Source organism: Bacillus rossius, chromosome 6 (assembly GCF_032445375.1).
Source record: "Bacillus rossius redtenbacheri isolate Brsri chromosome 6, Brsri_v3, whole genome shotgun sequence".
Taxonomy (NCBI): domain Eukaryota; kingdom Metazoa; phylum Arthropoda; class Insecta; order Phasmatodea; family Bacillidae; genus Bacillus; species Bacillus rossius.
The window spans coordinates 23,277,208-23,305,043 of NC_086334.1; the positions used below are offsets into that span (position 1 = coordinate 23,277,208).

At 41.1% G+C, this 27,836-nt stretch overlaps 1 protein-coding gene across 1 annotated transcript; it reads left to right on the forward strand.

Annotated features, from left to right (window-relative positions):
• Positions 1–27,432, forward strand: LOC134533517 (YLP motif-containing protein 1). Its single transcript, XM_063371040.1, has 4 exons — positions 1–179; positions 14,377–17,075; positions 20,119–20,427; positions 22,549–27,432. Exons 1-4 carry the CDS (start codon positions 162–164, stop codon positions 22,802–22,804), a joined length of 3,282 nt encoding a protein of 1,093 aa, XP_063227110.1. The 5' UTR covers positions 1–161; the 3' UTR covers positions 22,805–27,432.
• Positions 27,433–27,836: the final 404 nt, after the last annotated feature.

A 27,836-nucleotide genomic window follows, 5' to 3' on the forward strand; every position in this document is an offset into this window, starting at 1 on the left:
AGTCTGGGAGCGTGATCCGGGGTAGTGAGGGAGCCGCAGTGAGGGCGGCGACGGTTAGAGAAAGGCTGGCTGTGTCTGAGGCTAGTCGACGCCGCGCCAGTCTGCAGCGAGCATCGCGCTACCTGCCGGAGGGCCCATGACGTGAGGGCAGCCCGCCAGACATGGCCACCTTCACCACCGTGAGTACCCACCGCTTCCACAGGATGACGGTTTTTTTTTTTACAATGAACTTAAAGTCTCGTCATTGGGGAGCCTAAGATGTACATCAAGCTCTGTCCCTGCCCGAACACGCCCGAATATTCACCTTCGGCCAACCTCGGGTTTATTTATATATATATATTTATATTTCTCTGTTTATTTTAATGTAGCTATACTAACGTAACTAACCGTCCATAGTGTTTTAAAGTGTTTTAATGTAGCTAACCTAACCGACCACTTTTAATATTTTAATTCATTTTTCCTGCGCAAAAATAAAACAAATCCCGAGGTTGGCCGAAGGTGAATATTCGGGCGTGTTCGGGCAGGGACAGAGCTTGATGTACATCTTAGGCTTCTCCTCGTCATTAGAGGCCACGGTCTACATCAGTGGTAGTGAAATGCCCCCCCCCCCCCCCTTCCCACCCGGGCAACCTAAACAAGCTTTCAACACAGAAATATTACCCGGTATACTGTCTTGTATTAGCCTCCTTGTTTGCATGTATGTAGACTAAGTTGTTAGCAAACACCTTTAGGAAGCCACAGTATTATCAAAGAACATACTGAATATATTTTTCGCAATCCTCCTTATATTTTAAGTTTTTTTATTTGTTTTTGTAAAAACTATTAAATACTCTTCAGTGGATCAGCGCAGCTTGTCGCCCGAGATGAAGGCCGGCAATCTACACCACACTACCCCCACTACCGATAGGGCGAAAATGCAAAAAGAAATCTTTATAAAGAGAATTTAAATCTGCAAAAACGTTTTGCTCAAAGAAATCTCCTCCCCGATTATGGTGTTTCAAATAGATTTTTAATCCAATTAAAGCAGAGAAAGCCAAAATTATGAGACCAAAGGGAATAGTGATAATACATTTAAAGAATTTACTTTTACCAATATTATGGTATGCATATCTACGCTAACAAATATTACTAACAAACGATGGTAATGGGTTGGCATGTAATTACAAAAGCCCTGAATTAAAATGAAAGGATATAGAATGCTTCCATAAAATTCTACCAAAAAAATAACTATACACATAGCAAAGTAGTAGGTACGCCGGTGTACTAAGTAGTATATAATCATAAAACATTAAAAACTTGTGATTGTACCTGCAAAATAGGTAAAATATCTCGCAATTATAAATATTCCTTCAGCGCATACTGATTTTGGTATTTATTGGGTATTAAAAAAGAAAAGAAATTAGAATAAATGTTTAAATATTATTTAATATTAATTCATTTGTATCTGGCCCTCAGATTAGTTTCAAAAATGATATATCTGGTCCTCAAATAGTGTGAGGCTGGCCATCACTGGCATAGTAAGGAACCGTCCCAGCATTTGATGTGAGTGACCTCGGGAAGCAATTGAAAACTGAAATCAGACTGCCGCGACCAAGAATTGAAACAGGGACCTTCGGGATGCGAGTTGTTCGCCTTCCCAGTTCGTCACCTCTATCCATGTCAAATCTAGGTAAGCAGATACATTTCATCTGGAATAACATTGTGTGCAGTTTCGAAAATTACTTTACAAGTTAAATATTAAATCACAAAGCCTATCATGGCACGAATAATCCGTGAGCAGGTTTTCTGGTACTGGTACAGTCTAAATGGTGTCCATCGTTTCTAATACGAGACAAAAAAAAACTAATTTATTTGTATTATATGTAGCTGTATATGTTACAAAATTAGGAACTAAACTTTAAAATTAAGTCGTGAATAAATAAATACTAATATCTGGGGTATCGATTCAAATTTTACATCATTAATTTTTAAATTTGTAAATTTATAAACTTTTTAAGCAATATTTTTCACAATGTAGCACTTCCCTAGGTTTTTCTTTTTAAGTTATACTTCTTTAGGCGAGTTGAGGGGGAAATTTTATGAAGAAACCGAACTACGATGAAGTTTGCACGCACCAGTGTTAGATGTTTAACATTATATTAAAACTCATGCACGTTGCTGCTATACCCACGTGCCGACGTCGTCCATATAGCCGACCGCATGTGGCTGTATATATATTCGCTAACGTGAACCTTGGGGCACGTATCGATGTGCCAAGTAAATCTTTGTGATAGCATAACTATTCTGGAACACATTTTCTAAATTATGACAGTCACAAAAAAAATCATAAATGTTAAAATACTTTATAATCCTAGGATTACAATATTAATTACTAACAATTTAATCCGTATAATAGATAGTGATGTTTTGTTCAGTGGTTTCGGAGGTAAATGTTCCAGGCTCGATTTCTAACTTTTTCGTATATAAATTCTCTAATGCCCGTCTAAAGGGCATAATTCTTATGGAAACCAAGTTGACATAGGCCATTTATGCCTGTCACTAAAGAATTATTACATTTTAACATTTTACTTTAAAAAAATATATTTTTACTTCTTATCTGTCTAACTAATTGTTATAAATTTAATTGGTTTGGTTATTTTACACAAGGAAGGCATAAAATATTTATATTTCGCATGCAATAAAAATAAATCATATAAACACAATTGAAGTGATTGATTAGAAATACGTGAATATATGTATAAAGACGAGTTTCTTGCATGCTTTTTTAAATACAAATCTACATTTTTATTCGCAGCTTGATTAAATTTTGCACACTTGACATTGAGCCAAGAGTAATGTATATTTTTTTAATATTTTCATAAAACACCCCCTTTCCACTTTACCACCCTTTAAAGCGGAATTATGTCTTCTTTGTATATATTTGCGCTCGTGAACACCGAGGAACATACCAAGTGTATCGGTGTGCCAAATAAATATTTATGATAGCTAAACTACCTGGAATACATTTCATAAACTTTAATAGTTAAGAAAATAAAAAAAAATCGCAACTTAAAAATTATGTATGTGTTGGGATTACACCGTTGATAACACAAATTCTTGAAAAGAAGAAAAAAAAACATATATTGCTAGTTTAGCTCAGTGGTTGATTGCATGTTAGTCCCTCACAAGGTTCTCGGGTTCAAAATCCCGCCACCGGACATTGTTTTAAACCTTTTTACTACAGATTATACTGCATTTTAAAATCTAAATTTAAGAAAATTATATTATTATTTTAGTCAATTGTTATAACTGTTAATACATAGCTCAGCACATTGGTTATGTTATTTTACACAAGGTAGGCATAAAACCTTTATTTTTTTCCTTGTATTAAATATAAATTTTTATGAACGCAATCTAAGAGACTGGAGGAATGCACGCACACAAACGTAGTGTTCGGGCTGTTGTTTCATACAGAAAGCTTGATGTTCGCAAGCTGACTACTTGCGACACTGTGGCAATGGCGGCTCGCGAGGGACCGTGAAGGCCGGTTCACGTCAGACGGGCAGGGCACTTGGGGGGCACGGTCTAGTCGGAGCCCTGACCGCGCCTTAGCCGGACCCGAGTGCTCACGTCCGCCCCCTTCCCCCCACCCCACAAGCTGCCCTCAGACCGTCACAGTCCTGTCGACACCAGCTTTCATTAAAATATCACAACAAATGTATTTAAATATAAAAAAATTACGATATTATTACATATAATACCAGGTTTTTATTATCAAGCCCCATTTAGTCATTTAAAAATAAACTCGTGAGAAAAATTTTTTTATTGACAGTTATAATTTAATAGGTACATATCTCCTTCATTTTTCCACATAATCGCCGATCAGTTCCAAGCACTTTTCGTAACCCTGCACCATTTTTTTATAATCCCTCTGAGTGGAAGTTCGCCGCCTGGGAGTTAAATCGCAGTCGACAAGGGCAGTCCTGAGTTCCTCGTCGTCAGCTTGCCGACGGACCGTTTCGTCCACCCTTTATCCAAGACCCTTAAAAACAGGTCAATCAAGACTTCCTTCGGCCCTCCTCTTCCACAAATCCTGGCTACGCCCATGGATGAACATATCCATTGTTATTATTTTTTACATGGGAGCGATTCTGACAGGACGTTGTCTTTTCCATATAATGTGAATCGGCCACTAAGTCTGAAGTATAGAGTGGGGAGATATATGTACAAGAATACTTACGCCTGGCTCAGTAAACACATTATTTCGGTTTTTATGTAAAATATTATCATGTAGGCTTTATCGTGAAATATACTTTTGTGAAGTGTGAAATGCCAAAACGCAGATGCCGGGAACGTGGTTAAGCCAGTCGACAAAATAACAAAATTATATAAAATATTAAAATGAGCTAAATAATTTATTTTTGTATAACAGCAATTAAAATACAAAAGAAAAAATCATATGGAATGGCATCTGAAAGAATATAAGAAATGAAAATTAGAAATAAAAAATCAACAAATTAATCGTGAAATGAAAGAGACAGCAAAGAACAATGAGAGAGGAGAAAATTAAAAAGCGAGAGTTGATGCCAGTGAAAGAGAGAGAGACTTTTCAGCGAGTGAAATTAGTGAAAAGACAATTAGCGACTGCGCTCGCAACTCCAAATCAGATAAGGATGCTTAAAGGAGCGGTGAAAGGAGAAGTTGTCGGACGACAGAGGGACCTGTTGGTTCCACTATAGCCAGACAGCGGCACGAACGGAAAATCTTGTAGACGTCTTCCCTGTAGTAAATGTGTTGTAATCAAACGGTTTAATTTCTTCCTTGTATGAGATCGATATTTGCACTTACTTAAGCGAAATAGAGCTGTGTAGGTCTGCAGAGGAGAAAATTAATTTAAACAATGTACAGTTGGTACCTATTGAACTATATTTGAAACGGGAACACTAGGATAAAAAAAACACCGGCTCACGTTGACGTCAGAGAGGCGCCGCGTTGGTCGAGTAGTCAGAGCAATCACCTCCCACGAAATGTGATAACGGGGTTAGATTTTCGGAGGAACCAGACCTGGATTTTTGATGTGCAACATCTTATCCCTCGGTATACGGTATTTGACAAGAGCAATTTCATGAACGGAAATGGAAGTCGCGTGGAACGGAAAATGTGTAACCATGGTGCTGTGGCGGATGGCGCGAACCAAAGTTTACCAAGCCAAAGGGAAACTTTACAGTATTAACGACTGTTTGATGAATTTTTAACAAGATGGGCATTATTTTAATTAAAATACCTTGTAGAAAATAAGGTCCGAATCCGAGGATAAGTATTTTTTTAATTTCTCTTTCTTTTTTTCGCTTTTATCGGTGCCGTTTCATTAAGGGGCCCGCCTACCTGGTCACACACACGGTGTGCAGAGCTTCAAGAAAAACAACGCGATTTCAAAACTACTCAAGACCGAGTGGGGTATGTTTACGAAAAGCATTTAAGAGTTCGCTGAGGCCCGAAAAGTACTTTTAATTTTGGATCATGTTTTTAAACTGTATTTCTAGAAGAGTTAAAATGGCTGAAACGCATGTTTTCAGAGTAATTTTTAGGTGTAAAACAAGTGGTACAGATTCTTTAAAGCACTTAAGAGGCTTGAATTACACCTTTATCTTCATTTCCCCGTAATATAAAAATACGGTCACCGCACAAATTTCACAGCTATCAATTGACGACGAGAAGACTGCGCGCCAGTTCAGAGCCTTGAGCTTAGAGGTGATACCGCGCTAGAAATACCATCGAGCGTCGCACTTATCATCCCGCCTCACTAACACACATACACCCCTGACGAGGCGGGCCCCTTAAATAGCTTAAGATTCCAATTGACGTAGCTGCTCCGGCAATGAATTCTAGCGGCGGAAGCGAAAACTACGTGTGATTCGCGTCAAGAAATGTAAGTTGAAAACACAAATTTCGTATATTTATCACGAACGGCATTATTTTAAAGATATTCAACTTTAATTTTCGTGTCCGAGTTTCGTATTATAAATTTATTAGCTACATGAGAACACACGAATTTGTTCGTTGTCGAGAGGTAGAATGTTACACATCTCTAGCTAGTACTTTTTTTTTTGACGTGACAACTTTTAATAAATCGATGAACGCTGGCTGCACGCACGAAAAAGGATGGCTCATTGTCCCGTTACGCTTTGTCCTGTTACGCTTATTGTACTCTTGCGCCGCATCTATTTCTCTTCCACTCGATTGGAACAACCATCGATTTGACTTTTTCGAGGCACATTAAACTTGAAACACTACCATTCGTTTCCTACTTTTCCTATCATCGTCCTATCCTTAACAGAATAACACTGATTGGAAGAAGATAAATAGCTAACATGTATAAAAGTTATAGTTAAAATAATCTGTTCGTTAAAGTAATAAACATATTTGAATTAATGAGTGCAAATAAAAGTAAATTTATCAATTAAATTGTAGATTTCATTTCACTCCATCTTTGTATCCATACAAAATAGTGATAATTCGATAAAAATTATTCAATTTTATTCATAAAAGTAGATATGCAATCATTTCATCAATGTTTTGTTATGACGTTATCACGTTAAACTATCGTCCGTAAACCGACTTTACAGACAACAAAAAATTTTTTTCCCCTCCGGTGTTGGGAACGCGGCAGGAGTTCGCCGTGAGCCGTTGGGATTTTCTCCTCGCCAAATCATTCCGTCAATCTTCCTTCCATTTGTCGGTTGCTCGTTACGCTCGCCTCTGGACCGCCGGGTGCGGAACCAGGCTCGCCCTTGCCAGTGGCTTGGCGATGGGGCTTTCGCCCCTCCCGAAGGAGAGGGACCTTTTAGCGTAACTTTACAAAAGATTCCTTTGGAAACCAGTTGCCGTGAAATATTTTTTTCAATAGCGTAAGAAATATTTGAGACTTTGAGTGATTTGTAAATATTCCAAGGCCGATGTCCGATCTGTGACTTATTTAATGTCATGTAATGCAACTGCAATCTTTCTTTGTGTGATAGCCACTCCCGAGAAGTCTTCCTGGAGCCGCCCCAGTGTCCTTGGAGGTGATTTATAACACGTTATCTTCAGTTATCTTCTGTAGTCGGATACCGGATAACCTATGTATTTGGGTGCCAAATTTAATTGTTGACAGGTAGGTTTTGGGTTTTAATCGTTCTTGACAAGCCTACTGACAAATGGTTATTTTTGCATTTATTAAATACGTTTTTCGAGATAGTATTGAGTATTTATTGCGAATATTGGTGCCTAATTTTATACTTTAATTGATTTTCATTAAAGATTAAAAAAATTTAATCAAAGGAAAATATAATTAAATATTCAACAATTGGACTTCATTTTGTATTATTATGCTTGTTAATGTTACCAGTTAATACTGGAAAGATATTCAGGGAACTTTAAATATTGGACGTACTGGGAAAACACAAAGAATAAATGCCCGGGTAAGAATCCGAATCCAGTATACTGCGAGCACTATGTTGTATTGATACAATTGTTTTCATGAAAATGTACAAATTTACAAGTATATGTAATTTCCCATGAATATTTATATTCCATTAAAAAAATACAGTGTACCCATTAGGCACCGGAGATAGCATGGAGATGCATACAACTGTACGGAGGTGAGAACTATGCTATTTATTTTTTTGCGGCCTCACATTTTGTTTGTCCATATGAAAGACACTCATATTATTTTCCATTTTAGGTAAAATTATCTATAAACCAGAAACATTTATTTTCCAATAATTTTTTTATTCCAAATCCTCGTTTGAGAAAATTTGCTTCTATAAACGCCGCCGGGTTTTTTTGCCAAAACAAATTTGTCTACATACAGAATACGATAATTCCTCTCTTTGAAAACAGTCAGTGTACCACAATTCTGCTACCGCGTGCCATAATTATAGGGCGTGCCGTAGAAGTGACTTCGGGAACGGATAGCCCCTCCCAGACAAAAATCTTGGCAACGCTACTGGTTTGATCCGTCCACTAAAAAGAAGCGCCGTGACGCCCTGCGGCTAGAAGTTATCTTCCCGTGCTGGAATCACAATAGCACGACGGACGCGACGCGAGTAAAATAATCTCCCACACAACCACGTTCGGCCCATCCGTGGTGTCAGGGCAACAAAATACGCGGGCGCAACAGTCTTTCCGATTATAAAGATTTTCTATTTCCATTCCGTCGAGGCCGTGACGCTACTGAAACACGCGTCAGAAATAAAATAGTTTGTTTACTAAATATTTCTGAAAATATTTTTTTTTAAATTACAAATTAACGTTAAATTTTTATTAAAAAACATTTCTCTAAAACATGTCAACTAAAAAAAGAATACTTGTAAATATTGATGGTTGGCGTAGCCTATGTGTGGTTCATGTGTAATAGCTGTAAACATTTTATATTTATGTAATCGTTAAATTTTGTTTCTCGCTGGGGGTGAATAAAAAAATTGCTTGTTCGCCTTAGGGGGCGCCTCTCATTTCAGGTCAAGATGTAATATTTACAGTAATTACAGACAAACTTGTAGACGTTTTCAATTGTTTAACTTTCACGAAATGAAAAATATATACAGCGCATAAATTTTGCATAATTAGCTGCCAAATTTGCATTTTTAACGTTTTTGGGTTGTACAAATAATTATTTATTGCAGAACTGAAACCTTTTAGGTATAACTGCAATGCCACTGGCAACTTCAAGAAATGGTTTGAATTTCTGTCATAAAATATTAATTAATTTTACCTGGCATTTCCAAAATTCTCAAATTTGTTACGTTTTTGACAGCCACGAAACATGAAATGAGTTTTTGCGATAGAAATGCAAACCATGTCATGAAGTAGCCAGTGGCATTGCAGTTAAACCTAAAAAGTTTCAGTTCTGCAATAAATAATTATTTGTACAACCCAAAAACGTTAAAAATTTAACTTTGGCAGCTAATTGGGCAAAAAGTATGCGCTGTATGTATTTTTCATTCCGTGAAAGTTGAACAATTGGAAAAGTCTAAAAGTTGATCAGTGATTAATATACCTAAATATAAAATGATGACCTGAAATGGGAGGCACACCCTTAACGTGATATTTCGCTGTCGCACCTCGTCGCGCTGTTGCGGAGCTGGCGTCGGCGCTTGGAAGCGCGCTGCGCGCCTGGCAGCGGCGAGACGGGAGGTTGGTGGCCAACGGGCCGTGTGATGGCCTCCGTGGCTCGTGACTTGCTCGTCTGCTCGCTTCTTCGTGTTCACGCCCTCGACGGTCGGCACCCGGGGAGGGGAAAGCCCAGCCGCACCGCCGCGGGTGAAAGTGCTCAACCCCCCCCCCCTACCCCCCTTCCTCATACCTCAACTGCCGCCTGGCAATCATAATAATTATTCTTCATCAACATTTTCTTCACGAGCATTTTTTGATGAAGCCTCTCGACTCCGACGAGAGACGTCATGCAAACCCACGCTGACGAACTCTCAGCATGTTTTCCGTGCAGAACGGTATTCTTTTCGTCCGTGAGTTGTGGGCGGGCGTATTTGCAGGCTTGGCTCCTGAAAGGACTGATGAGGGGGAGGAGGGGAGGGAGTTTACTTACTTACTACAATTCACGTGCTAAATTTTTATTTCATCCTAAGTTGTACGAATCTAATGAGGTTCAGAATTTCAGGCTGTGAATGATTTGTAAATATTCCAAGGCCGATGTCCGATCTCTTGACTTATTTAATGTGTCATGAAATGCAACTGCAATATTTCTGTGTACGATAGCCACTCCTGCTGAGAAGTCTTCCTGGAGCCGCCCCAGTGTCCTCGGTCTTGGTTTATAACACGTTATCGTCAGTTATCTTCCGTAATCGAATACCGGATAACCTACGTATATGTGTGCCAAATTTAAGTGTTGACAGGTAGGTTTTGTGTTTGAATCGTTCTCGACAAGCCTACTGACACAAATTTATGTAGTTAAGTTTAAAATTTATTGGTTCGTTTGCCACTTAGGTCCCGAAAGACTCCGTCTTAAGAGTCAAAGGTTTTCATACCACACATTTATAATAGTACTTTTTTAATATTTGGCTTTCATAAAACATAGTACGTAAATTAATGAGAGCGCCTGAAGTTAATAATCATTGGCTGCTAAAGTTTCTCTTGCGAAGTCATTGGCGTTTAGTATTAAGTTAATTTTTGTGAATGCTGTCAAAATATGCTGTTGTATAGAGTGTGGGATGGTCCTTTGAAGTGAACGGATCCCTGCTGAGGTATTCTGTCAGCCCAGTGTCGGATGGGTAGTTTTCGCACTTGGTGGTGGTGCTCCTATCGCTTTTGGAGCAAGCTTGGAGAAACAGACTCAAGAATAACGGGATAGGAATCGGCCATATCAGCCATGGATTTTTAGTAAGCACCCATCCCAGCAATTGCCTGGAGTGGTACCGGGAAACCACGGAAACCGGAACCTTGGAGTCCTGGTCTTATGAACTCAAGTCCGGTGTCTTGCCATTGCACCACCGGTCTTCAACTTCGTTCGCCGGCACGAAGCGAGTAGCGGACCAACTAGTCGCCGCGACGAAAAGCGAGTTTGGTCGCTCGCAACGTGTGTTGCCGAGAGGGAAGGTAATTGAGTAGGTCACAAAAAATACTTAAAAAGATACTTAAAAAAATAACTTACCGTGATAACCACTCCAAAACTATTTTTTTTTAATTTCCCAACATAATGTCTACCAACATTCAAGCATCCATCCCATCAAATTTTACAGCCATATTCACTATACAACGTTTACGTAATCTATTTGAAGTCTATTAAAAATAATAAAATTACTTAAGATAAATTTACAAACCTTCATCAAAATTTAAGTTCAGGGTTGGCTTAAAAACATTGTTTTAATTTTTTTTTTAAGGGATAGCTATACGTAACCCCTCCCTTCAGGCACCTCGATAAGGCTTCTCACTAAAATATTAAGGCCCCTCAAAACTAAATGGGCCAGGGCCGCCAGTGGTCTCAGCCATATTGGAACACGCTGCTCCTCCATCGTGCAATCACCGAGCACAGTCGCCATTCCGAAACTGCATGACGCGTGCGTGTGGACGCTGCCCAGTCGATGTGAAATGAATGTGATGAACCTTAATGACTCTCCCTCGCAGCAAGCCGCGTGATCTAGCGACCCCCATCGCGGCACGCAGCGGAATGCCTGGCGGTCGCGGCACCCTTCCGCGCGCCGTGTTCGGACGCCGCGCCGTGCAGTTGGCGCGCGCGGGAAAGCGTGCGAGTGAAAGCCCGCCCCCCTCCCCCCCCCCCCCCCAACACACCACAAACCCACCGAGGGCTCGCCAAACGCTTAACCGCCGACGGTTACGGTGCGACGCGCGATGGAAACCCGTGTTCATTCGGTCGCTGCACGCTCCGCCGATGAACCCCCTGTGGCTTCGCGGCGAGTCGAATTGCGTACACCCAGGCGCGGCCGTCTGTATGTGTTGAAACTTGGCAACTCTGCGCCTGCATCCGGCCAGGCCCCTCCTTGGCAACATGTATCCCATTCGCTTGTTCGTGAAGTTTTCCTCGTGTTAATAATTTGATTATTATTTTAAAAATTAGTCACTCTCGCAAGTAAGTATATTGACGTAATAACGCCGTACTTAAACTTCCGAAACCTGTTATTTTTCTCCCCAGTAAAATCAGGATGAACGCACACGTGGAAGAAATAAGTGTGTTTTTTGCATGAGTCGTGAATATTTTTTATTTATTTTTTTATTTTTACCTATTTACCAAGATTATTCTTTTGGATTCGTATTCAAAGTAAAGAGTTCTTTGCACCCGTAAATTTACGAAAATACGGAAATTATATATATAAAAAGATCCGTGGATAGTTTGTAACCAGCGGCAGGGGCGTAGCCGGGGGGGGGGGGGGGGGGGGGTTAGGGGTTCAACCTCCTCCCCCCTTTAGCACCAAATCTTTATTTAAATTTCTTATTCATCACTCAAACAAATTTCATATTAAAAATTAATAAAAATTTTACCATTACAATATTTAAATTGAAGTACCGAAAACTGCTAAAATAGCACTATTTTACACCTTAAAATTCAAATTTTCCCGGGGGAGGACCCCGGGACCCCCCGCTTCAATACGGGGGGAGGGGCCATGCTTCTTAACACCCCCCCATACACAAATCCTGGCTACGCCACTGACCAGCGGAACATGTCGAGCACCGTGCACGGAGCCACGCGGAGCTCCTGTCGACTCGAGACCGAGAAGAGGCCGGCGTCCCCGCGGCGAAAGTGGACGGAGGCGAGGCGAGTGACGTCACCACGCCTCGGAAGTGGACCGGCGCAGCGCCGAGAGCGCGGCATGGCGCGGGCTTGCGAGGATGCGTGCGCGCGCCGACTCTCGCCGGGAGGTGTATGTGTGTGTGTGTGTGTGTGTGCTTCATCTCTGGCGCACCGCCCGAAATGTCTCTCGTTGCGGTGCAGAGCACGCGCTGGACGTCTCTGGGGGCGAAAACTGGCACTTTTTTTTTATCGCCAACGGGATGGGCCGGGAAGCGGGTCTTCGTGGGTGTCGGCTACGATGATCTGCGCCTTTCGGAAGACCAACGAACGGTCAACAAGATCTATGGCTCTGTCTAAGTATGCTAAGTCTGTCTAAGTATGGCTCTGTTCAAGTATGCCGCTTGCAAGGTTACTGAAAAATAAAACGCGAACGAGTCTTTCAGTACTCGCCAGAGATGTGTAACATCTAACCTTCGGTAATGAGCGAATTCATGTGTTTTCATGCTGCAAATACACTTACACAAATACAGCCCATCTTGTTAAAATTCGTTAAATAGTTGATACTACATGTATAAAGTTTCCCTCTGGCTTTGTGAACTTTGGTTCGCGCCATCTGCCACAGATGGCAGCACCGTGGTTACACGTTTCCTTCCATGTAGACTTCCGTTCCTTTCACGAAATTACTCCTGCCAAATTGTCGTATACTGAGAACTTAAATGTTACACATAAAAAAAATAGTAATAGCAATATGTACGTATCTGCACTGTGAAATATTTTAACTGTCCTTGTGAAAGGATTGTTTGAATGACTAAACCGCGGTACGTTCCAAAGCCGTCGAGGTGTGAAATTGACGGAGTCAGCGACACTGGGTGACCTTGCCTAGCGCGTGCGGCACTCGACCTACTGGCCGCGCAGCCCGACGAGAAACATAAGATTCACACACCCCGAGTCAGACGCCTGAATACTCCGCGTACGTGCTTCTGTTTTGTTTTTTGTGAGGTGAATACGCCTTATAAATCGGGCTATCAGTTTGAAAAGTGGAGTGTAAAAAAATAGCGTATATTTTGAAACGTTATAAAATACACAAACCGGAAGCGTTAATATATTCGAGTTGCGTGTGTCTTACTTAGGACAATAACTTGTAAGTTTAACTTACGCTTTGTTGGCTGAAAAATTTTACAAGATTGAAATTGCATTATTAAATGAGAGAAAATTTTCGTTTCATAAATGTAAAACTCGCTATTAAATTTACTGGAAAATAATTTCCAAAATCATAAATCCAAAATTACTTAGGTCTGTATTGATTGATATAAAGGTTTCGGCACCTATGGATATTAATGGAAGTATTTCTAATGTTCATCCATTTCAAATTAAAGGTCGTCAAAGTAAACCTTGGTATTGAATTACGTACTTTAACTATAAAATAAAATTCATGTTTAAATATATAAAAGAAAAACACAAATTACTAAAATATTTAAAAACTGTAACAATCTTAGGATAATAATTTATTTGTTGTGTTCTGTCATCTTAAAACATATTATACACGCTAAAAAAATATTGGTGAAAATGCTTAAATTACAAAATAGATATTATTATTAACTAATAACTTACAATAATGGATAGACATCTCCAGTTTGAATAACATACACATTCACTCCTGCCCTGGAAGAAAAATAACAATGTACATAATTTAGAAGACAAAATCCTTAAAAATAATTTAGTAAGAGACAACTGACTTGAAAAATATCATCTCACGAACCTGGTTCTGGTTTTGACCGTTTGTGAGAAAAATATTCTGAGATATTTCTGTATAGGCCCAATCCCGATGCCAGTAAATTATGTGTATACATAAGTAGTATTTCAGTTCTCTTTATTTTCTTGCCTTGAGCCCTAACAAGACATAAGTTCGTTCGCTTATTGATTTTCATTAACGACCCTCATTTTATTTTTAACCTGGTAATAAACAGCTGATGTTTTCCATTCCACTCACAAAAGGTTAAAACTGAGAAAAAACTTAATTTATTTTTATGAAACACATTTATTTGTATTGGTAAAAACGTGTATTTCAGTACCCATTAAACCACAGATTTTTTTTTTTATCGAGCATAAGCAATACACGATTAATAATGTTATGACATGTACAATTCTTGTTGCAGGCAACATTGTGGCTGATCGCTGTCTGCGCAGCAGGAGCAGTCTTAACATCCGATGAGAAACCGGATGAAAAGTCGCGCGTGGTCGCCAGATCGTACAGCAAGTTCGAGAGACGTATCACTACTGCTATCGCACCGCCTCCGCCTTTCTACGACCGAAGACCACCCCTGGCATTGACACCCAGAAGACATAGACCACATCTGTCTTCTGCTCCACGCTATGCCGTTAAAATGGATCCCGTGGTTCAATACTCAAATTTCGATCCTTTGTTTCACCACCAAAGGCCAGATATTGACGGGAAAGTATCAGATACATCCACTCAGAATGATCTAAATGATATCAAAAAATCTTCCTTTTCCACACCTAGTCTCCCTGCAGATCATTCTCACAAAAGTAATCAGCATAGTAGCTCCAGTGATGTTGAATATACAAAGGACCATGAGATCGCTGGTAGCGATGTACTTCCATCGTACCCGGATAATATAAATCAGCACATTTCTTACCACCATAATGCACCATATTATCAACAAGAACAAGAACCCATTATAGAAATAATTATTCAAGAATCAAACCAGTCCCTACCTGCTCCACCGGTGTTGTCACCCGGGCCACCGACGAGAGAACCAATCCAAGTGTTCTATGTTAAATATAAAAAAGATCCATCCAAAGTTGGAAGGGATGGTGAAGAGAGTGTGATCTATGAGGAACCTATCCCCGCCATTACACCACCAACAAATAGTCATCTCGAAGAGACACCGCCTCCTCACGAACACCCTCCCACACCCCCTCCACCACCACCTCCTACCACCACTTTAAGAACGATTATTCATCCTGATTCGGAGATTTATTATGGTGACTCAGGGATCCGAGTATCATTCGGGTCTCCAAAAGATGATTCAGAGCTCCAGGAGCAAGAACAGTCAGCTCCCCAGCCCGCAGTGGCACTGCCAGTACAACAAGCTGAGCAGAGACAAGGAGTGAACTTCCCCACTTTCCAACACAAGAAACATCCCGAGGCTTTCCAGAACTCTCCAGGTCCTAGAAACATACCATTCCAAGGACAAGCACGTCATCCCGAAACACAGTTCCCGAGACCATCTTCACAGCCTTCATTCTTTCCACCAGGGCATCAATCACATCCTTCACAGGTACCCAGCCAAACATCGCAAAACCTACGTCCTCGGCAGAATCTCAATCAACAACATGTTTCACACAGCTTCTTTGGAGCTCCACAAGAACAGCGGCTACCTCTTCAGCAGTTTTCACCACCACCTCTACTGTCACAAGCACCCAGTATTCAACGTCAGCCACACATTTCACAAGAAAGGCCGAAATTTCAACACCAACGAACACAAAGTAACTCTCAGGTTCAATCAAGCAATATTCCTTCCAGACCAACATTCTCATCGACTCATTTCCCTTTGCCCACATCCTCACAACTAAGACCACAACCTGAAAACCAATTCTTCGCTCAGCAACAATACCGAACCCTTCCACCGAATGCACCTCAACAGTATCAACAGCAGCAGCTACATCAGCAGCCACAACAGTCTCGCGATACGCCACATAGCCCATTAACCCAGCATAATAGAGGATTTTCTCAACAACAGCACTTACAACAAGGCCAAAAACCACTGCAGCAAGTGCAGCAAAATCGTTTCCCACAACAACAAACATTCCAACAGCAACAAACATTCCAACAACAACAAACATTCCAACAGCAACAAACTTTTCAGCAACCACAAGCATATCAGCAGCAACAAGCATATCAGCAGCAACAAAATTTACTGAATCAGCGGGATCCATTACAAAAGCACCTTCATAATCTTCAGCAACAGAGAATTCAAAACCTTCAACAACATCAACGACAAGAGTTACAAAAACAGGCCCAAGTTAATAATCAACAACATAATCATAATCAGTTTCTCAATACCCAGCAGCAAACTTCTGGGAAACCAAATTTTCCTGTAGATCCAAGTGCGTATCGTGGGGAACTGATAAAATCACTGCCTAAATACGAAGAACATATTGTCGAATCTACTCCCTCAAGTGTACCTCGGCCTAATTTCCAAACGTCAAATCGAGTACCACAAACAAATTTTAAAAATTTTAATCAAATACAGCAACCTACTGAACAGGTGAACTATCGTCAACTGCCTTCGACATCCCAGAGTGTGCCACCTTTGAGGCAACAACAAAAACAAACAACTCCTAACCCGATATCAACCTCAAATGGATACAGACCGTTTCCATTAGCTCCACCTGCGCAGCCGTCGTCGACAGAGCGCCCCGTTGCAGAAAACAAGACCAGAAGTGACGAACACAAAGCTCCCGATCCGAAAACGCTCGCAGCTCTGCCAGACGAAGTGCCGGAAGAATTGCGTCAGCAGCTGATAGCGTCGGGAGTCCTCAGCAACGCTGACATCCAAGTGCTGGACTACGACAAGATCGGCGACATCCCAATAGATAAGCTTCCCCCTGAAGCTCTGGCCAACTTCTACAACGCTGGAGGCGGTTCTGCCGCCGCGAGCGCCCCGGTTCCGGCGGTGGTGTCGCCCAATGCCACCAGAGGCTCCGTGGAGATGAAGGTGGTGCGCTACGACCCGGACACAGAGGAAGGTCAAGCCATCGAAGACAAGTATGTGAAGGACGACGCCACCCAGGTTGAACCTGTCGTGCTCAATGACTCCACATACAACAGGTAAATTAAATCATACATGTAACATTTTATTAATATTTCGGCAGTGTAATACTTATATCTGAATTGTTGCATCATTTGGCTGTAAATATTACTATGAAATACTATCTAAATTCTGATAATCGAAAACACGAATATTTCGGTATGAAAGGTTATAATTTATATTTAAAATTGCGTAACATAATTCAATCTTATAACATTTTACAAATCGGAAAATATTTCGAAATATTAAATACCTTATTTACCATGGTGATTTTTTACGTGTTTTAGCCTCAATTATTTCAAGGAAAAATAATGTTCAGCAATTTTGTGGTGGTGTAATTGTTCGGGTAAAAATCAAACCATGGACGATAAAAGTTTAATTTTAAATGCCTTCTCTAGTGGATAAAATAAACCAGTTGTTCATGTCCATCTTCAAAGACTTGGAAAGCACTTTAGACCGTAAGTAGTGTGTATAACTATATTTTTTTAACTAACCTGTAGCCAAAGTTTGCTTATAGAATTAAGACTCACACTGCGTAGTTCTGTAATTGAGGGAATTTTTATAATGTCTTTATTTAAGTCGTATCCGCCATTTTTGATCGATCAATTTTTTTGCAATCATATTTTTTTAAAATCATCGGAATGAAAAAAAAGCACAAATAAAATTATTCTAATCTTATTTGTATTGTTTTATTCTTGTATTGATTAACAGGCTTCAGAATATACGTACTTAATTATTTAAAATAAATTACTATCTCAAGGCGACTGTAGATGGCTTCCCCCACCCCCGGGTCGGGTATTACGACCAATGAAATGAGTTATTGGAAAGTAACTGGAGACTTCTGATACGATTAACTTCAGAGGGTTGAACCCAAGGGGAGTCTATTCAAGTATCACCACGTGGATACTGCATGTAGCCGCTTTATGCCAGCGCCATGTTTATGGGACGCCCAGAATATTGGGTCGTGTCATGTTTTCATTGTGAAAACAGCATTCTAACTAACAGCATTCCTACTAACTCATTATCATCCGTTGCCAAGCACCATTTCCAGAATATTTTTTTTTGGGGTGTTGCAATACGTTTTCAACTAATTTCTCATCCAGCCATCTCCTGACAATTCCTAACTCCATGTTTGAATACTTTAAACCCATTGTTAAAAATATTTGACCTTAAAATTTTGAAGAACACTGGTTGAAAATTGTTCAGGGATCTTCGTAAATTTATAGAAAGAGAGTTAGCACCATTCCGTCTGGTATGTTTTCTGTTGCAGCGTGCCACATTCACTTTGTCCGATGCAACTGGTTCATTTGATAATACATAGAGAGAGCACAGTAGATTATTATACGTATTTATCTTGGCTTTTCTCGAGAGGTTCATACAAAATAGTAATTAATTAAAATATGTATTATGGAATTTTGATACATTTCTTGAACATTTTAATAATATTTAAATATACATTTGAGCCAAACTGTTATAATATTTATTTAGGTTTTTGCGCGTTTCGTTTTTTGTTTCAAAGTAACTTAACAGAAAACAAATAAATACAATGAAATTGTGCCCAAAAAAATTATATTAAAAAATATTCAAACTTGTGTCAGAAAATTAATATTTTAGCTATATCTTATAGTTTGTTAGTACTCATCATGCTTCTCATTGGCGAATATTGTTCATAGCGCCAGATGCAGATGGTGCTGTCGTAACCTGTCTGATCTCTGAAACTCTGAAATTAAGTTTGTCAGCTATGATCAGACAAATCCGCTCCACGCGATTGTACCATCAGCACCTGACGTGACAGGTCGCGTGGGCCAATCAAAGGCCACATCCGCATCTCCATCAACTCTGTAACACCAGATTATTCCGATCTAGTTGGCATTTATTGAACTGTCACATCCTAGATCTGACCCCTGCTGAGTATATACCAGGAGCTTCTTAATTTTCAGTTAATATTCATTTCTTGAAAATCATTTATTTTAAATCTCCTTAGTTTCCATTGGGGTGACTGAGAGGGGCGCATCTATGTTACAGTTCTACAACATTTGCTTGAGCTTTGGCTTGAATATTTGTTATCATACATGTACTTTAATTCTTCCAAACACGTTTTCTTTCTTCTTCCTGAACTTTCTTTTCTTTGTTCAGACATCGTGCATAAATTCTGCATTCAGTATTTCCAGATCTCACACCGTCCTGTTCTCCGAGCGATATCTTGCTTAACCGATGTTCTATCACGCGGGAGACAGACGAGACCACGCGAATGTGGCAGACCATTGACAGATAGCTTAGCTGCAACTGCATACTTTGTTTAACGTGCCGGGTTTCGGTGATGACTACTCCCTGGTTGGGGCAGGATCGCCGCCAACACTGGCTCCCAAGAGCCGTAGGGATAATGGGTACTCAATTTCATCGCGACTTGGAGGTGTTTGGAGAGGAGCTGAGGATGCCCATCCCAGAATTATTGTCACATAACCCCCTTTAACCATTCGGCCAACCCGGGGTTGACTTGGAGGATACCCCATCCTTAGGCGCTTAACCAAGTCTCCGCAGACGACCCAGAGAGCTTGGTGGCCCGGCTGAAGCGCTCACGACCTCTAACAGCCGTCCAAGCTGTCAGGCGGGGCCGGCGCGTCCATATAGGCGAACTAGGCGACCGCCTAGGGCGCCAAGTAGCTGGGGGCGGCGCAGCACGACACATAACAGCTCATATATTATGTTTAACGATTATTGAAACTAGATGAAAATGGATTTTTGTAACAGTTTGGAATGTTTGTATTGATATAAGTAATTATTTAAAGTCCACGGTGACCTGTTTATGATTTGTAATAAGTAAAAAAGTAAAAAAAAAAAAAACACAAGCCTGCTTACATTTGATTGTTGACAAAATATTAGGCTTACGTGCTGTATTTTGAGGCAAGGAAAATTTTTTTTGGGGTGTCCTGCCTGGGGGGGGGGGGGGCAATTAAGGTTTTTCGCCTAGGGCGCCAATTTATTTTGCACCGGCCCTGCTGTCAGGGTCACGGGGTCGACTCGGAGCTTGCCCCATCCCAACCCAGAGGGCCTGTCCGGCAGGTACCTGCCGCTGAAGGTGAGCGGCGCGCAGTTCCCGCTGCCCGACGCCCCCGAGCTGCGGGGCCGCAACGTGACCAGCGTGGTGGTGCTGGCGCCCGTCGCCTACGACTTCTCCGCCGGGGAGGAGGGGGCGCCCGAGGGCCGGGAGGACCGCGCCGCGCCGCCCGACGCCGCGGCGGTGCGCTTCCTGTCGGGCGACGCCTTGCGCGCCGTCGTCAGGGACCCCTCGGCCGACAACTACCGCCGCTGGCTCGACAAGGAGCGCCGCACGCCCACCGACATGCAGTCCATAGTGCTGCTCGTCTCCCGGTGAGTTGGCCGCCGCCGCACTCGATAGTGCCATTGGGTTAGTTGGGAGCAGTGGCGTAGCCAGGATTTGTGCATGGGGGGTGTTAGGAAGCATGCTTCCCCCCCCCCCCCCCGTATTAAAGCGGGGGGGCCGGGGGTCCTCCCCCGGGAAAATTTGGATTTTAAGGTGTAAAATAGTGGTATTTTAGCAGTTTTTCGGTACTTAAATTTAAATATTGTAATGGTAAAAAATTTTTATTAATTTTAATATGAAATTTGTTTGAGTGATGAATAAGAAATTAATTAAAGATTTGGTGCTAAGGGGGGGGGGGGGTGTTTGAACCCCTAAACCCCCCCCCCCACCCCTGGCTACGCCCCTGGTTGGGAGGGGGTCAAGAAAAAATAAACAAACACAAAATCTAAAACTTTTTTTAGTCGGTAATATTTCGCTTGGATTTATGGTGTTGTATTTGCGTTAAACTATTTTGAATGCCTAATTGTCAAAACTATTCTGGGTTAGGACCCGCGGACAACCTGGTTGGACCACTGTCAAATTCAAAGTCCTGAGAACGTAACCTTTTTCTTTTTTATGGGAGAGGGGATAAGCCATCATCATTAGAGGGATGGGGCACCCCTGGTTCTAAATGTTCTGCGAGTGCGAGTGTGCGATTTTGTATAGCGAGTGTTTGACGATGCATGCTCTATCTATGCTCGCTGTTGTTATTTTGTTTGTTTTAAAACGTCGCTTGCAGGTGGGTTTTTTTTCCCCACGAAACTAAAATGGATTAAGGAACAATGTTTTAGTAACTGTTGCAAATTGTATGTACATATTTTCTCGGTCAATCATTTTACTCATCCGCCCTTCGATTTGCGTTTATTACGTGTGGTTCTCCGAATTCAAATACATCGCACTTTTCTTCTCTCCTCATGCATTACCTACTGCTATTCCTACCATCATAATTACACTATTATTTAATAAACAAATGAAATAAATATTGGAATAAACATTCAGCATATTAATTTATTTTAAAAAAATTTAAAAAAATTTATTTCGATTCTTACTAAATTAAATAATCAATCTTGTACACGTGTTCATATTAATATAGACTAATGTGTATTTATTTAATTTTTTTTATTTTATTGAATTTATACTTTACAAATCGTATTAATATCACTTCAGTACTTTTATTATTTAATTTCTATTAATTATTTGCATGCGAAATTAATTAGTTTTTATCATGCCAAGTAAGTATAACTTGTAACGCGCGCACAATAGTATACGCACCCATTTTCTAAAATAATGCTTGTATAGCAATGGATCGCGTGGCAGCGAGAGTGCGTGAGAGAGGGTCTGAGGGCAGGGTCTGAGGGCAGGGTCTGAGGGACGGGGTCTGAGGGAAGGGTCTGAGGGCAGGGTCTGAGGGCAGGATCTGAGGGCAGGGTCTGAGGGCAGGGTCTGAGGGACGGGGTCTGAGGGCAGGGTCTGTGGGAAGGGTCTGAGGGCAGGGTCTGAGGGCAGGATCTGAGGGCAGGGTCTGAGGGCAGGGTCTGAGGGACGGGGTCTGAGGGCAGGGTCTGAGGGACGGGGTCTGAGGGCAGGGTCTGTGGGAAGGGTCTGAGGGCAGGGTCTGAGGGCAGAGGTCTGAGGGACGGGGTCTGAGGGACGGGGTCTGAAGGACGGGGTCTGAGGGCAGGGTCTGAGGGCAGGGTCTGATGGCAGGGTCTGAGGGCAGGGTCTGAGGGCAGGGTCTGAGGGCAGGGTCTGAGGGACGGGGTCTGAGGGCAGGGTCTGAGGGCAGGGTCTGAGGGACGGGGTCTGAGGGACGGGGTCTGAGGGACGGGGTCTGAGGGAAGGGTCTGAGGGCAGTGTCTGAGGGCAGGGGTCTGAGGGACGGGGTCTGAGGGACGGGGTCTGAGGGTAGGGTCTGAGGGCAGGGTCTGAGGGCAGGGTCTGAGGGCAGGGTCTGAGGGCAGGGTCTGAGGGACGGGGTCTGAGGGCAGGGTCTGAGGGAAGGGTCTGAGGGCAGTGTCTGAGGGCAGGGGTCTGAGGGACGGGGTCTGAGGGACGGGGTCTGAGGAACGGGGTCTGAGGGCAGGGTCTGAGGGCAGGGTCTGAGGGACGGGGTCGCCCCGCGGTCGCAGGTCGCCGACGACGGCCGACGACGGCTCCAAGGACATCTTCATGTACGACGTGGCGACACGCGGCGTGAGCCGGCTCAAGGGGGAGCTGAGCGCCGCCTTCGTCGACGTGGCCGAGGAGAACGCGCGGGCGGACGAGCTGGAGGGCGCCGAGACCATGACGATGGAGAGGCGGCGCCCGCCCCCGCCGCCGCCGCCGCCGCCGGCCGCCCCCAGCATCTCGTCCGGCTACAGCAGGACGGCGGGCGGCACCTCCTAGGCGGTTCGCTGCAGACCGCACTTCGCGCGCGCGAGGGAAGCAAGGGCGCGACACGCAAACCAAGGCAAGGGAGTCGTGGCCGTTCATGAAGCACGAAAGTCGCCAACCCGACAACTTTAAATTGTAAAACAGTTGAAAACAAAATTTCTCTCCCGGGATCATTCTATTAATTCACGTTTATCAATGTAAACATGTGAAATCGTCAGTAATTTTGTTTGAAATTGTTTATTTTCTTTTACGGTATGAAATTATAACAAGTGAAAACGCGAAGTGTATAGTAAAAAAAAAAAATCTTAGCCTTTTTATACACATGCATTCTGTATCTTTGTTAGTTTTCGGAACACTTCTTCAGGGTATGGAGGTCGGCAACGCAAGAAGTTGAAAGTTGGCCGATGCGTTTTTTGCGTCCTTGCGTCTCTTGCGTAGGTTATAAACCCGGCTTAAAGAAGTGTTCAAATGGTGGGTTAGCCGCTCTGAAGTGAATCCACTTCTTTCCGCCACCTATTTGTGCTATTCACTCATCAGAATGGCTGTTGTTGGTTTAAATTTGCATTTGCTGTTTTTTTCTGGTTTGAGAAATGTAAGTTATGTTTCGCAGTGTACCTTGTAAGATTTCATTTTCATTACTATGCTAGTATCGAAAACAGCTTATATAAAAGTAAACAAACGGTCGCCACGTGAATTTCACTGCTCTCCCCTTTTCATTCCGTGGCTTCAACACATCTCGGCCTGAAAAAAAAACTTTGTGCTCTATCTGCAGGTAGACTTCTCTTATGTTGGTTCTAAATGTAAGCACAGTTGTATCAATCAGCTTATTGTTGGAAACATGCGCAAAGAATGGTATAAAGCGTGTATCTTCATTATTCTACTCGCAGAATGGGCAAGTACACATAAGCGAAAATAGCGTGGTATATCAATAAATGGCGTTGTTTGTCAATAAATTGAAAAAAAAAAAAAACATCAGGCTTACAAAACTTACCTTACTTTTGCGGCGTCGTAAATTCGCAGCAATTTTAGCTGGAGAAACATTGCAATAGGAAAATTTTTAGGTAATTTAGTCCTCTACGTAAAATTAAAAAGTGACAATTTCTGTAGATTCAATATATTTGAATAAAAATAACAAAATTCCTTAGTTTTGACAATATTCCTAAGATGGTTTCAAATGCACAGGCGCGCTTATGTCGAAAATTAGGTTTTTATATAAGGGAACTGGATATAAAATCAGATGTACTAGAATCTTTGTAAGCTCAAGTGCTAATATTCTTGGATTACCATTACCATTGTGTTATGGTACATTTCATTCACAGCGCTGCGATCCGCCGTGCGCATGCAGGGATGCCAACCTTTGTCATTCCCTCCAGTTTCATCCTGCTTTGATGTTTGGTGTGGACTTGTACACAGAGGCAAGTCGGTGCGAAACGAGTAAATTTTATGTTGAATGTTTTATTTGTGAGATTAAATTGAGGCTGTGCGTTTGGAATACCACCTGTGAAGACTTTAAAAACAGGGAATTTAAGAAGTATAGCAGCGGTTGGCTTAAATGCGCTGGAAATAACGCCACCACATCTGTCAACAGCGTCCGCGCTTGAAAACGCGTGAATGGAGGTATACCAGCAGAAAGGGGAACGCGTGAGCTGCGCGACTTGACTTCTGCGCTTCTGCTCGTTTTGCGCGGAGTGGTTTTCTGCGCTCGTGTCTCTGGGGTGTGTGAATGTGGTGGAGGGGGAGGGGAGATAGTCCATAGAACAAGGCGGGAGTTATAGAAGTGCTACTCTTACAGTGGATACTGAAACCATGTTTTACGCGACATGTGACGCTATCTGTCGGGTGGGCCCGTAACTACTCTGGCGTGAGGTTCTAATCCAAAGTGTTTATAATGTTAATTTAACTACTTGACGTCCAATTTCTTAGTAAAAGAGATTAAAACTGTGCGAAAAACACTTAATGGTGTTTGTAATAAAAAAAAAGCATGTTATAAAGTAATTTGAGATGCAAAATTTCTGGTGTGCCACACCACAAAATATGTGGCTACCAAAATGAAGAGAATTAATTTTTAAATTTTTTGTTTGCCTGATGCATTACTTCTCGCAATCGACGTAGCTGTGTTAAAAATATATATATAACGAAAGCTGCTATCTGGCGGGCGGGCACAAAACTATGTCTCGGTATCGGCGATGAGAGCTTCTCCCGCACCGTGTAGCCGACAGCTGCGGCGCCGCCCGCTCTTTGTACGGGAGGGGCGCCGGACAGCCGCCCTAAGACGACCGTCCTAGCGTCGAGACCAGCCCACTGCACGGTGCGAGCCTGAATCACACCGACAAAACTTGGGCCGCTGGTTCGTCACCATCACAAATAAGTTGCAGACGCCCATACGACTTATGGTCTAGATTGCTTCCCAAAGGCCGGTATACGTATTTGAAGATGGAGCCGAATAACGTTTTGACGTGACGTCTAATAAATCGATGAACGCCGGCTGCACGCACGAAAAAGTGTCCCGTAACGCACATTGTTCCGTTACGCTGTGTCCCGTTACGCTGTGTCCCGTTACGCTCATTGTTCCGTTACGCTGTCGGCGAGTGCAGTAATAATAAGTTATGTTACAATTTACTAAAAAATTATGATGATTCATATAATTGATGATATATATTTGAATACAGTTTATTTATATTAAAACATGTTCATAATTATATTTAAATTTTATAGCTAAACGCCAGTTTTTAAAATTAATTCCAAGTCATCTACACGTGAACTGTTTCGTCGACTGTTTATAAAGTGAAGTGAAAAGTTAATGTGGTTTTCATTGCTTATTACAAAAAAAATTTCGGCAATAAAGTTTAATTATTCTTGCATTTTAAAAATCTGATTACTAGTATAATTTCATGTATTTATTCTTTTATTATTAAAATAAAATGATTCAATTTTATTCATAAAAGTATGCAATCATTTCATCAATGTTTTGTTATGACGTTTCACTTTAAACTATCGTCCGTAAACCGAATTTACAGACAACCAATTTTTTAATTGTAAACAACAGAGAAAGTGTTTTAGATCGAGCACTGGGTGTCTGGATTTATGTTTAATTTAATGAAGTTCTTCAACCACTAACAATTTTGTCGCATGTAGCAAAATTATTTCATTGAAATAATTGGGGGGTTAACACCTTTATTTTTCACATACTTTTGTGACTTGTTACTACCTCCAATTAATTCAATTAAATAAATGGTGGTGGTTGTAGAACTTAATATAATTAAACATAATCAAGACGTTCAGTGTTCAATCTTAAATAGTTTTATTATTTACAATAAAAAATGTTTTTCAACTGCATATTCAAAGACGTATACCAGCCTTGTGAAGCACTCTAGACCATATTTCGTATGTACGTTTACAACTTCTTTAATCGCAATGAACCAGCAACTGAAGTTGGTCGTTCGGATTCGGACTCACCCTGTGCAGACATTCAAAAATGTGCGCATCAGTTTCTTTCTGGTGCCATTGGCTAGAATCCACAAACGCGCGCGCAGTCGAGTTGATGCCGTGTGCTCATTGGCTGCTGAAACATTCCGCATTCTCGCCGGGTCTCGCGCGATTGGGTCAGGTGTTTTCCTTGTCGTTCCTCACTGGCTTCTACTTTTTCAGGACGTGCCGAACAATCTGTGATTCGATGACTAAGGACGCTCAAGTGAACCAACATATCGTTACAGACTGTCGCCGAATGATAAAGCGAATGGCATGTCTCCACAAATTAAATCAATCGCTAGAATTATTAAATTCTAAAAAAAAGACTCGTGAACAAAAAAAAAACACATAAATTTTTAAAAATTCATTACACTGCCTTGTTTTTATCCCATGTTCAATCATATGATTTAACAATTTCAGCTCGTTTTCTTCTTGATACTTAACAAAACATCATATGTTTATTGTGAACGGAATTATACATGGTATTACTTACATATAATTTTATATTATTACCCTTGATTTTGATAGTTGATTTATAAAGCGCTTGAGACTTACCATTAACTATTGTATACTGTTATATCGTCTGTTGCAGCTGCGCCGAGGAAACGTAAATTGGAATTCAAATAATGAAATAACTTGAACTTTGGGTTTATTGCTTGAAATTATATACTGTGCATACTTTTTCCTTAGTTACTTAGTTACTAGTTAAGCTCTAGCAGGCGAAAAACTGCTTGTCTCAAGAACTGACTGTTTGAGTTTATCGCCCTTCCGAAGCACTGTAATATTGTTTCGGGAATAAAGTGAGTCTTGTGATTGCGTTTCAATGATAATGTATTTTAACAGAATGATTTCTCATAATACTCGCATCAGAATCAATGAACAGCATTTTCTTGAAGAAGCCTCATGCATTAGCATTTTATTATTTATTATTTTATATACTTTACGTATTAAGTAAATGTTTTTTTTTATTCCTAGAAACAAACAGGAAGTGGTTTGGAACCTTATTTTTAGTTAGGAATTATGTTTTGTTCAGCATTAGATTGGAGAAAACAAAATATAATGGATAGCTTTAAGACTGCATTACTTTGTGTAAGTATAAATGTTATTTACAAGTTTTCCTACTGACTTTTGTAATATAAAATAAAATGGAATAAAATATTTCCAAAAATAAATGTAGTCTCATTAAATTCCATCAAACCTTACATGTAAGATATCTTTAAAATACAGCCAAACTCATAAAAAATAAGATAATTTTAGAAAAAATTATTTGTAACTTTTTAATATAACGAGCTGTTTTTTTCCTAACGTTGGCAAATTAGCTTTTTTTTGTTCACATTTTCTATACGCAGTTTGTATGTTGGCATTTTTGCATTTAACAAAATCCATGCTTGTACTAATATTTTTTGGCAATATTTTGGAAGGTTTTACATAAACTTTTTGGTTGGAAAAATTTTGTGTGTACAATTATTTTGGGTTCTATCTAATTAACCACAGATTAATTCCTTTCAGGTGAATTACGTCATTTAGGTGTTATTGAGAAACATGTTTTATAGATAACTATTTTATTATATTTATA